Genomic DNA, 12,891 nt, shown 5'->3' with positions numbered 1-12,891 from the left:
AGCTACTTGGGTGGCTGAGGCAGAAGAATTGCTTGAACCCAGGAGGCAGAGGTTGCAGTGAGCAGAGATGGTACCACTGCATTCCTGCCTGGGTGACAGAGTGAGATTGTCTCAAAAAATAAAATAAAATAATAAATAATAAAAATAATTTGTGTAGGCTGGGCGCGGTGGCTCATGCCTGTAATCCCAGCACTTTAGGAGGCCAAGGCAGGTGGATCACAAGGTCAAGAGATCGAGACCATCCTGGCCAACATGGTGAAACCCCGTCTCTACTAAAAATATGAAAAAATTAGCTGGGCGTGGTGGTGCGCGCCTGTAGTCCCAGCTACTCAGGAGGCTGAGGCAGGAAAACTGCTTGAACCCTGGAGGTGGAGGTTGCAATGAGCTGAGATCACGCCACTGCACTCCAGCCTGGAACCTGGCAACGGAGTGAGACTCTGTCTCAAATAATAATAATAATAATAATAATGTTTGTATTTCTTTTTTTATTTTTTATTTTATTTTTTTTTAAGACAGGGTTTTACCATGTTGGTCAGGCTGGTCTTGAACTCCCGATCTCAGGTGATGCGCCCACCTTGGCCTCCAAAGTGCTTGGATTACAGGCGTGAGCCACCACGCCCGGCCTTAATTTTTTTTATAAAGACAGGATTTCACCATGTTGGTCAGGCAGGTCTTGAACTCCTGACCTCAGGTGATCTGCCTGCCTTGGCCTCCAAAGTGCTTGGATTACAGGTGTGAGCCACCACGCCTGGCCAAAAATAATTTTTTGAGACAGAGCTGATACCTGTAATCCCAACAGTTTGGAATCCTCCAAAGTGAGAGGATCACTTGAACCCAGGAGTTCAAGACCAAGCTGGGAAAAATAGACCCCATCTCCTAAAAGAAGAAGAAGAAAAAAGTTAGCCAGGCATGGTGGCACATGCCTATAGTCCCAGCTACTTGGGAGGTTGAAGTGGGAGGATTGCTTGAGCCTGGGTGGTTGAGGCTACAGTGAACTGTGATTGTGCCTCTGTGCCTGGGTAACAGAGTGAGACCCTGTCTCAAAAATAAATAAATAAAAATAAAAAATGTTCATGGTATAAATGTGCATTCTTAAATAATATAGCTTTGTGTTGCTGTTTTTCAGAGTTTATATTTTGCTTTTTAAATCTCAGTATTACGTGTATGAGATTTATCCATATCATTGCATGTAGCTATGATTTGTTGGTTTTCATTGCCATATAACATTCTGTTGTATAAATATACTGTAATGTGGCTGGGTGCAGTGGTTCACACCTGTAATCCCAGCACTTTGGGAGGCAGAGGTGGGTGGATCACCTGAGGTCAGGAGTTTGAGACCAGCCTGGACAACATGGTGAAACCCTGTCTCTACTAAAAATACAAAAATTAGCCAGGTGTGGTGGTGGGAGACGGACGCAGAATTGCTTGAACCCAGGAGGCAGAGGTTGCAGTGAGCCAAGATCATGCCACTGCAGTCCAGCCTGGGCAACAGATGGAGACTCTGTTAAAAAAAAAAAAAGGGAACTGTTTTCTTTGTAATTACTGAATTGTAGGTGTTTTAAAAGTATGTAAAAGTACATATACTGGATACCAGTCATTTGTCAGGTATATATTTTTACATGTATTTTCTTCCAGTCTCTGGCTTGTCTATTCATATCTTTTTTCTTTCTTTCCTTCCTTCCTTCCTTCCTTTCTTTCCTTCTTTCCTTCTTTCTTTCTTTCCCTCTTTCTTTCCTTCTTTCCTTCTTTCCTTCCTTCCTTCCCTCCTTCCCTCCTTCCTTCCCTCCCTCTCTCCCTTCCTTCCTTCCTTCCCCCTTCCCCCCCTTCCCCCCCTCCCTCCCTCCCTTCCTCCCTTCCTCCCTTCCTTCCTTCCTTCCCTCTTTCCCCCTTCCCCCTTTCCCCTTTCCCCTTTCCCCTTCCCCCCTCCCTTCCTCCCTTCCTCCCTTCCTTCCTTCCTTCCCTCTTTCCCCCTTCCCCCTTTCCCCTTTCCCCTTTCCCCTTCCCCCCTCCCTCCCTCCCTCCCTCCCTTCCTTCCTTCCTTCCTTTCCTTCCCCCGTCCCCTCTTCCCCTCTTCCCCTCTTCCCCTCTTCCCCTCTTCCCCTCTTCCCCTCTTCCCCTCTTCCCCCTTCCCCCTTTCCCCCCTTCCCCCCTTCCCCCTTTCCTCCTTCCTTCCCTCCCTCCCTCCTTCCCTCCCTCCCTCCCTCCTTCCCTCCTTCCTTCCTTCCTTCCTTCCTTCCTTCCTGAGACAGAGTCTCACTCTCTCACCCAGGCTGGAGTGCAATGGCATGGTCTCAGCGACCTCTGCCTCCTGAGTTCAAGTGATTCTCCTGCCTCAGCCTCCCAAGTAGCTGGGACTACAGGCTTGTGCCACCACATATGGCTAATTTCTGGATTTTTAGTAGAGACGGTGTTCACTTGTTGGCCAGATTGGTCTTAAACTCCTGACCTCATGATCCACCTGCCTCGGCCTCCCAAAGTGCTATGATTACAGGCATGAGCCATTGCGCCCAGCCGCCTATTCATTTTCTTTTTTTTTTCTTTTTTTTTTTTGAGACAGAGTTTCGCTCTTGTTACCCAGGCTGGAGTGCAATGGCGCAATCTCGGCTCACCGCAACCTCCGCCTCCTGGGCTCAGGCAATTCTCCTGCCTCAGCCTCCTGAGTAGCTGGGATTACAGGCATGCACCACCACGCCCAGCTAGTTTTTTTGTATTTTTAGTAGAGACGGGGTTTCACCATGTTGACCAGGATGGTCTCGATCTTTCGACCTCGTGATCCACCCGCCTCGGCCTCCCAAAGTGCTGGGATTACAGGCTTGAGCCACCGCGCCCGGCCTCATTTTCTTAATGATGCATTTTGATTATGAACATTTTAAGGTATTAGCTGGATGCAGTGCCTCACGTCTGTAATTCCAGCACTTTGGGAGGCTGAGGCAGGTGGGTCACGAGGTCAGGAGATCGAGACCATCTTGGCTAACATGGTGAAACCCTGTCTCTTAAAAAATAAAATAAATGTCTGCACCCCACTTGAATAAAAAAACAAAAATAAATAAAAAATAAAAATAAAACAGGCCAGGTGTGGTGGCTCACGCCTATAATCCCAGCACTTTGGGAGGCTGAGGCGGGTGGATCACGAGGTCGAGAGATCGAGACCATCCTGGTCAACATGGTGAAACCTTGTCTCTACTAAAAATACAAAAATTAGCTGGGCATTGCGGCGCGTGTCTGTAATCCCAGCTACTCAGGAGGCTGAGGCAGGAGAATTGCCTGAACCCAGGAGGCGGAGGTTGCGGTGAGCCGAGATCACGCCATTGCACTCCAGCCTGGGTAACAAGGGCGAAAACTCCGTCTCAAAAAAAAAAAAAAAAAAAAAAAAAAAAAAGGTATCTCTTAGCATGGAGTTGCATCTCTTTTTTTAATCTAGTTGACAATCTCTGTCTTTTAATTGATGTTTTGTTTTTTTTTTTTTTTTTTGAGACGGAGTTTCGCCCTTGTTACCCAGGCTGGAGTGCAATGGCGCGATCTCGGCTCACCGCAACCTCCGCCTCCTGGGCTCAGGCAATTCTCCTGCCTCAGCCTCCTGAGTAGCTGGGATTACAGGCACGTGCCACCATGCCCAGCTAATTTTTTGCACTTTTAGTAGAGACGGGGTTTCACCATGTTGACCAGGATGGTCTCGATCTCTCGACCTCGTGATCCACCCGCCTCGGCCTCCCAAAGTGCTGGGATTACAGGCTTGAGCCACCGCGCCCGGCTAATTGATGTTTAATACGATCACACTTGATGCTATTATTGGTTGAATTTACATCTGCCATTTTTTTTTTGTTTTTTTTTTTTTGTTTTTTTTTGTTTTGAGACGGAGTTTCGCTCTTGTTACCCAGGCTGGAGTGCAATGGCGCGATCTCGGCTCACCGCAACCTCCGCCTCCTGGGTTCAAGCAATTCTCCTGCCTCAGCCTCCCGGATAGCTGGCACTACAGGCGTCTGCCACCATGCCCAGCTAATTTTTGTATTTTTTTTAGTAGAGACGGGGTTTCACCATGTTGACCAGGATGGTCTCGATCTCTCGACCTCGTGATCCACCCGCCTCGGCCTCCCAAAGTGCTGGGATTACAGGCTTGAGCCACCGCGCCCGGCCTGTTTTCTATGTCTTGTATATTTATTGTTCCTCTTTTACTACTTTCTGTTGTATTAAATAGATGCTTATTATACACACACACACACACACACACACACACACACACATATATATATATATATACATGTAATTTTTTTTTTTTTTTTGAGGCGGAGCCTCGTTCTGTCACCCAGGCTGGAGTGCAGTGGCATGGTCTCGGCTCACTGCAACCTCCACCTCCTGGGTTCAAGCAATTCTCCTGCCTCAGCCTTCCAGGTAGCTAGGATTACAGGCGCATGCTGCCACACCTGGCTAATTTTTTGTGTATTTCACTACAGACGTGTTTCACCATGTTGCTCAGGCTGGTCACAAACTCCTGAGCTCAGGCAGTCCACCCACCTTCGCTTCCCAAAGTGCTGGGATTACAGGCATGAGCCACCATGCCCAGCCTATATTTTGATATTTATTAGTGTACTATTTTAATTTGTTGATTTTTACCTAGTAGTTGCTCTAGGGATTAGAATTTGTATACTACTATTTCACAGTCTACTTCAGATTAATTCTAATATAGTTCCAGTAAAATATACAAACTTTTCTGTGGTATAGTTCTATTCCTTCCTTTCTCTTTTGTGCTACAATTGTCATATATATGTGTATATATGTATATATCTACAAATGCATAAAATAAACCCATCAATACAGTAGTAAAATTGTTCCCCTTAGGATCCATTGATAGATATGGAATTCCTGGGTTAAAGGTCAGGAATTATATTATATATATATATATATATATATATATATATATGGCCTTTAACCCTAAAATGGCCTTTAATAAAGATAAACCATTATATATATATATATATATATATATATTTTTTTTTTTTTTTTTCCCTCCCCCATCCCCCATAATATATGTTTTAAGACAGAGTCTCACTCTGTCAGCCATGCTGGAGTGGTGTGATCTCGGCTGACTGCAACCTCTGCCTCTCAGGTTCAAGCTGTTCTCCTGCCTCAGCCTCCCAAGTAGCTGGGATTACAGGCACCTGTCCCCATGCCCAGCTATTTTTTTTGTATTTTTAGTAGAGACAAGGTTTCACCATTTTGGCCAGGCTGGTCTTGAACTCCTGACCTCAAGTGATCTGCCTGCCTTAGCCTTCCAAAGTGCTGGGATTACAGGTGTGAGCCAACAGGCCTAGCCAAAAAATATATATATAAAGTGTGTGTGTATAGATATAGATATAGATATAGATATATACATATACTGTGTGTGTGTATATATATATATATTATATATACATAAAGTGTGTGTGTGTGTGTATACATATATACCTTTTAGAAAGGGTCTCTCTCACTCTGTCACTCAGGCTGAAGTGCAGTGGTGCAGTCTTGGCTCACTGCAACCTCTGTCCCCGGGCTTAAGTGATCCTCCCACCCCAGCCTCCTGAGTAGCTGGGACCACAAGTGTACACCACCATGCCTGGCTATTTTTGTGTGTTTTTGGTAGAGACGGTGTCTTGCCGTGTTGCCCAGGCTGGTCTCGAACTCCTGAGCTCAAGCAATCTGCCTGCCTCAGCCTCCCAAAGTGCTGGGGTAACAGGCATGAGCCACCATGCCCAGCCTCTGACAGCACTTTGTTTTGTTGTTGTTGTTTTTTGAGACGGAGTTTCGCTGTTGTTACCCAGGCTGGAGTGCAATGGCGCGATCTCGGCTCACTGCAACCTCCGCCTCCTGGGTTCAGGCAATTCTCCTGCCTTAGCCTCCTGAGTAGCTGGGATTACAGGCACGCGCCACCCTGCCCAGCTAATTTTTTGTATTTTTAGTAGAGACGGGGTTTCACCATGTTGATCAGGATGGTCTCGATCTCTCAACCTCGTGGTCCACCCGCCTTGGCCTCCCAAAGTGCTGGGATTACAGGCATGAGCCACCACGCCTGGCGGCTGTTGTTGTTTTTAATAGAGATGGGGCATCACCATGTTGGCCAGGTTGGTCTCGAACTCCTGACCTCAGGTGATCCACCCATCTCGGCCTCCCAAAGTGCTGGGATTACAGGTGTGAGCCACTGCGCCCGGCCTCTGACAGCACTTCGTAGGCTCCACAGTACTTAGGTATCTATTATGTCATTTGATACTTAAAGCAGTCTTTTGAATCCAGGATTGTGTCCCTTTTTTACCAGGGAAACAGGGTGAGAAGGCTTAGCAGAGGTCACACGGTGAGGCTATGGCACGCTGGGCTTAGAATGCAGGTGTAGATGTATTTTTTTCCTCCTTGTCTCTGTGACTGCCTTTCGCTCTTCCCCAGGTCTCCAAAGACACAGTTCCTGTCTTCCACCCCCAGGACTTGCCGGAGCAGCCTCACTTGCAGCCCCCACTCAGCATCCTGGTGATTGAGCGCCGGGCCTTTGGCCGCACAGTCCTTGTGGGTTCCACATTGTCCCCCATATGCTGCGATTCACATTTCGGGGACACGAGGATTCTCCTGAGGAGGAAGGAGTGATGGAGGAGACAGGGAATATGATGCCCAAGGGACCGCAAGGTGAGAAACCTTCTCCTTCAGGGCCCCAGACAGAGGCCCCTCTGATTCCTGGCAGACGTGGCTCCAGAGGCCCTCCGATGGGGTATGGAGTCTGACTAATCTCATGCTGCCATGTCCCCCCTCCCAGGACAGAAGTCCCTGGATCCCATCTTGGCTGAAGCGGGTCTATCCAGACAGCTCCTGAAGGTGATGGGGCAGAGGAGCTAGGTGGAGAAGGGACTGGCAGGACTTAGGATGGTACCGGGTTAAAGGGACAAAGTCTGTTCTTCCTCAGCCTCATCTGAGGAAGCTCCGCCTAGGAGACCTCTTGAATCAAGGCCCTGAGCTAGAAGAGGACATCCCAGATACAGAAGAGCTCGACTGGTGGTCCAAGTACTACGCATCACTGCAGGAGCTCCAAGGGCAGGTGGGGGAAGAGAAGGGTCCCGGGGACGGGGCTGGGGTGCAAATGGTAAAATGAATGATCTTTTAGCTGGGCATGGCAGTGCATGCCTGTAGTCCCAGCTACTTAGGAGGCTGAGGTGGGAGAATTGCTTCAACCTGGAGGCAGAGGCTCCAGTGAGCCAAGATCATGCCACTGCACTCCACCATGGGCAACAGTGAGACTCTGTCTCAAAAAACAAACAAAAACAAGAATGATTTCATTCAAGGTGGAGCTCTACAGTTTTTCAGAGTTCTTCATTGTAGTCATCTTTTCTTCACAATTCTTTTTTTTTTTTTTTTTTTTTGAGACAGAGTTTCGCTCTTGTTAACCCAGGCTGGAGTGCAATGGCACGATCTCGGCTCTCCACAACCTCCGCCTCCTGGGTTCAGGCAATTCTCCTGCCTCAGCCTCCTGAGTAGCTGGGATTACAGGCACACGCCACCATGCCCAGCTAATTTTTTGTATTTTTAGTAGAGACGGGGTTTCACCATGTTGACCAGGATGGTCTCGATCTCTTGACCTCGTGATCCACCCACCTCGGCCTCCCAAAGTGCTGGGATTACAGGCTTGAGCCACCGCGTCCGGCCTTTCTTCACAATTCTGTAAGCTGAGAATTATTATTTGAGATAGAGTTTTGCTCTTGTTGCCCAGGCTGGAATGCAATGACGTAATCTCAGCTCACTGCAACATCTGCCTCTCAGGTTCAAGCAATTCTCCTGCCTCCCTAGTTGCTGGGATTATAGGCTCACGCCACCACACCCAGCTAATTTTTGTATTTTTAGCAGAGGTGGGGTTTCACCATGTTGGTCAGGCTGGTATGGAACTCCTGATCTGGTAATCTGCCTGCCTCAGCTTCCCAAAGTGCTGGGATTACAGGCGTGAGCCACCGCACCCAGCCTGAAGCTGGGTATTATGAACTCCATTATCTAGAGCTATGTTGTACAACAGAGATGTAATATGAACCACATATGTAATTTTAACTTTTGTAATAGCCACATTTAAAAAAGTAAAAGGAAACAGTTGAAAATAATTTTTTGGCCCGCCCCTCCGCAGCCACTACTTAAGAGGCTCCAGCGCCTGCCCCGCCCCAGTGCGTTACTTACTTCGACTCTTAGCTTGTCGGGGACGGTAACCAGGACCCGGTGTCTGCTCCTGTCGCCTTCGCCTCCTAATCCTTAGCCACTATTCGTGAGTGCATCTCCATCCACATTGGCCAGGCTGGTGTCCAGATTGGCAATGCCTGCTGGGAGCTCTACTGCCTGGAACATGGCATCCAGCCCGATGGTCAGATGCCAAGTGACAAGACCATTGGGGGAGGAGATGAATCCTTCAACACCTTCTTCAGTGAAACAGGTGCTGGCAAGCACGTGCCCTGGGCAGTGTTTGTAGACCTGGAACCCACGGTCATTGATGAAGTTCGAACTGGCACCTACTGCCAGCTCTTCCACCCTGAGCAGCTCATCACAGGCAAGGAAGATGCTGCCAATAACTATGCCCGAGGGCACGACACAATCGGCAAGGAGATCATTGACCTCGTGTTGGACCGAATTCGTAAACTGGCCAACCAGTGCACCGGTCTCCAGGGCTTCTTGGTTTTCCACAGCTTTGGTGGGGAACTGGTTCTGGGTTCACCTCCCTGCTCATGGAACGGCTCTCAGTTGATTACGGCAAGAAGTCCAAGCTGGAGTTCTCCATCTACCCGGCGCCCCAGGTTTCCACAGCTGTAGTTGAGCCCTACAACTCCATCCTCGCCACCCACACCACGCTGGAGCACTCTGATTGTGCCTTCGTGGTAGACAACGAGGCCATCTATGACATCTGTCGTAGAAACCTCGATATCGAGCGCCCAACCTACACTAACCTTAACCGCCTTTTTAGCCAGATCGTGTCCTCCATCACTGCTTCCCTGAGATTTGATGGAGCCCTGAATGTTGACCTGACAGAATTCCAGACCAACCTGGTGCCCTATCCCCCCATCCACTTTCCTCTGGCCACATATGCCCCTGTCATCTCTGCTGAGAAAGCCTACCATGAACAGCTTTCTGCAGCAGAGATCACCAATGCCTGCTTTGAGCCAGCCAATCAGATGGTGAAATGTGACCCTCGCCATGGTAAATACATGGCTTGCTGCCTGTTGTACCGTGGTGATGTGGTTCCCAAAGATGTCAATGCTGCCATCGCCACCATCAAGACCAAGCGCAGCATCCAGTTTGTGGATTGGTGCCCCACTGGCTTCAAGGTTGGCATCAACTACCAGCCTCCCACCGTGGTGCCTGGTGGAGACCTGGCCAAGGTACAGAGAGCTGTGTGCATGCTGAGCAACACCACAGCCATTGCCGAGGCCTGGGCTCGCCTGGACCAAAAGTTTGACCTGATGTATGCCAAGCGTGCCTTTGTTCACTGGTACGTGGATGAGGGGATGGAGGAAGGAGAGTTTTCTGAGGCCCGTGAGGACATGGCTGCCCTTGAGAAGGATTATGAGGAGGTTGGTGTGGATTCTGTTGAAGGAGAGGGTGAAAAAGAAGGAGAGGAATACTAATTATCCATTCCTTTTGGCCCTGCAGCATGTCATGCTCCCAGAATTTCAGCTTCAACTTAGCTGACAGGCATTAAAGTTTTGTGGTTAGATTGTTTTCACTCAGTCATCATGTCTTTTCCATGTGTACCTGTAATTTTTCCATCATGTCTCAAAGTAAAGTCATTAACATAAAAAAAAAATAATAATTTTTTTTTTTTTTTTTTTTTTTGAGACGGAGTTTCGCTCTTGTTACCCAGGCTGGAGTGCAATGGCGCGATCTCGGCTCACTGCAACCTCCGCCTCCTGGGCTCAGGCAATTCTCCTGCCTCAGCCTCCTGAGTAGCTGGGATTACAGGCACATGCCACCATGCCCAGCTAATTTTTTGTATTTTTAGTAGAGACGGGGTTTCACCATGTTGACCAGGATGGTCTTGATCTCTCGACCTCGTGATCCACCCACCTCGGCCTCCCAAAGTGCTGGGATTACAAGCTTGAGCCACCGCGCCGGCCGAAAATAATTTTAATAATATATTCAAAATATCATTTAAAGCCTGGGCGTGGTGGCTCATGCTTGTAATCCCAGCACTTTGGGAGGCCAAAGCAGGCAGATCCCTTGAAGTCAGGAGTTCAAGACCAGCAAAAAAAAAAAAAGAAAGAAAGAAAAAAGGAGTTCACGACCAGCCTGGCCAACGTGGCAAAACTCCATCTCTACTAAAAATACAAAAATTACCTGGGCGTGGTGGTGGGCACCTGTAATCCCAGCTACTGGGAGGTAGAGGTTTACAGTGAGCTGAGATCAGTGAAACTCTGTCTCAAAAAAAAAAAAAAAAAAAAAAAAGCAGTGGCATACACAGCTGGGGAACTTGAATGAACAAAGGTTTCCCAGCTTTCTTGGAAAAGGAGGTAGACTCAGGAGTTGAAGGGGATGGAGGAAGAATCTTTGGATCTGTTTTTTAATTTCAGCACAACTTTGATGAAGATGAAATGGATGATCCTAGAGATTCAGGTAAGAGATCGGACTTTTTGCTCTGGTTCCATCTGCCCATCCCCTACACATCCAGATATTTCTGACTGGGGTGTTTTTGCTATTTCCAGATGGGGTCAACCTCATTACTATGGTTGGGGAGGCCCATGACCAGGGTGAGGCTGAAGTTAAAGGGGCTGTGTCCCGAAAAAAAGCAATTGCCACCCTGAAGGTGACTGGGTACTGGAGAGAGGAAAGTCTCCTTTGGGTTCTGGACATTGGACTGTCACTGAAGTCCTTGCCTTTTAGATCTACAACAGGTCCCTGGAGGAAGAGTTTAACCACTTTGAAGACTGGCTGAATGTATTTCCTCTGTACCGAGGGCAGGGGGGCCAGGATGGAGGTGGAGAAGAGGAAGGATCTGGACACCTTGTGGGCAAGTTCAAGGTACATTTGGGGAAGGAAAGCGGAACCAGGGAGCCCAGGTGGGGATTCAGGAACACAATTCTCTTACTAGAGCCTTTTCTCTCTCCCCGCAACTCAGGGCTCCTTCCTCATTTACCCTGAATCAGAGGCAGTATCGTTCTCTGAGCCCCAGGTCTCCCTGGGGGTTCCACAGAACCGACCCATCAAGCTCCTGGTCAGAGTGTATGTTGTAAAGGTGAGTCTCCATAGCCCTGGCACGCCTCCAAGTACAGCTAAGGTAAGGTACACAAAACCAACAGAAGGAAGGCTTGCGGAGGAACCTCGGGATCTCAGGGTCCAGGTTCTTCGTTTTTCAGTTGAGAAATCTTAGCCACAAAGTTAGGACCTCGCCTAGGGTTATAAAGCGTGCTCACGGCAGAACCAGAATTTGGAGTTGGTTTCCTAACCCCTGTTCGTAGTTCAAGTCCTGTAGAATGGGGAGTACAATTCTGGGATGAGGGCAGGGCTGAATCTCAGTCTTCAGAAGGCTTGTTACCTTTGTCCATTGGTGCAGTTTTCATGCTGAGTTCAGCAGGGCCTCGAAGTATTCTTTTTTTTTTTTTTTTTTTTTTTGAGACAGAGTTTCGCCCTTGTTACCCAGGCTGGAGTGCAATGGCGCGATCTCGGCTCACCGCAACCTCCGCCTCCTGGGGTCAGGCAATTCTCCTGCCTCAGCCTCCTGAGTAGCTGGGATTACAGGCACGTGCCACCATGCCCAGCTAATTTTTTTGCACTTTTAGTAGAGACGGGGTTTCACCATGTTGACCAGGATGGTCTCGATCTCTCAACCTTGTGATCCACCCGCCTCGGCCTCCCAAAGTGCTGGGATTACAGGCTTGAGCCACCGCGCCCGGCCTCGAAGTATTCTTAAGGATATCTCAGGGAGCATGGGGGAATGAGTGGGTTGGTCTGCCCTCCACTCCCTGTCACCAGAGCAGATGCTGTATTTTTATCTGTTTTAAATGTAGGAATTCTGACTAAGGCATAATTTGAAGAAACATTCTCGTTTTATTTGAGACAGGGTCTTGCTCTGCTGCCCAGGCTGGAGTGCAAAGACACAATCATGGCTCACGGCAGCCTCAACCTCCTAGGCTCAAGCAATTCTCCCACCTCAGCATCTCAAGTAGCTGGGACAACAAACATGCACCACCACGCCCAGCTACTTCTTAAAAAACTATTATTTGTAGACACAAGGTCTTACTATGTTGCTCAGACTATGTTGCCTCAAACTTCTGGGCTCAGGGGATCCCCCTGTCTCGGCCTCCCAAAGTGCTGAGATTACAGGCATGAGCCATTGCACCCAGCCTTGAAGAAACATTCTATAGCACTGTTCTACCATAATGTAATACTCTTAGTGCCTAAATTAGTAGAAGCTGGTCGGGCATGATGGCTCATGCCTGTAATCCCAGCATTTTGGGAGGCCAGAGCAGGTGGATCACTTGAGGTCAGGAGTTCAGGACCAGCCTGGCCAACATGGTGAAACGCCATCTCTGCTAAAAATAAAAAAATTAAGCCAGGCACAGTGGCTCACTGTGCCTGATAAAATACATCAAAAAATTCCTGATAAATAGACTTTTAAATGAATGCTAAGCTCATAAAAAGGGAAATCCCAACAGGCCCCCCAGTGAAGAGGCAACAAGAATCCCAAGTGAGAAGGTTTGTAAACACTTGGACCCTGAGCCTCGGGTTTTTTTTTTGTTTTTTTGTTTTTTTGTTTTTTTTTTTTTTTTTTTTTTTGAGACAGAGTCCTGCTCTGTCACCCAGGCTGGAGTACAGTGTCATGATCTTGGCTCACTACAACCTTCGCCTTCCAGGTTCAAGCAACTCTCTGCTTCAGCCTTCTGAGAAGCTGGGATTATAGGCACCTGCTACCAC

The 12,891-nt window shown here is 48.3% G+C and overlaps 1 protein-coding gene and 1 pseudogene across 1 annotated transcript in view; both read left to right on the top strand.

Annotated features, from left to right (window-relative positions):
- Positions 1–12,891, top strand: part of LOC101053017 (fer-1-like protein 4) — a 50,263-nt gene that overhangs the window by 19,765 nt on the left and 17,607 nt on the right. The window contains 8 exon segments of the mRNA XM_010342662.3: positions 6,412–6,532; positions 6,535–6,645; positions 6,773–6,831; positions 6,920–7,051; positions 10,551–10,593; positions 10,683–10,783; positions 10,861–10,998; positions 11,096–11,212. Coding sequence (XP_010340964.2) covers positions 6,412–6,532; positions 6,535–6,645; positions 6,773–6,831; positions 6,920–7,051; positions 10,551–10,593; positions 10,683–10,783; positions 10,861–10,998; positions 11,096–11,212 — 822 coding nt within the window.
- LOC101041981 (tubulin alpha-1B chain pseudogene) lies at positions 8,170–9,613 on the top strand (annotated as a pseudogene).

The sequence above is a fragment of the Saimiri boliviensis genome, chromosome 9 (assembly GCF_048565385.1).
Source record: "Saimiri boliviensis isolate mSaiBol1 chromosome 9, mSaiBol1.pri, whole genome shotgun sequence".
NCBI classification, from domain to species: Eukaryota; Metazoa; Chordata; class Mammalia; order Primates; family Cebidae; genus Saimiri; species Saimiri boliviensis.
The sequence above is the reverse complement of the archived record's forward strand: the minus strand, read 5'-3'. Positions and strand labels throughout refer to the sequence as shown.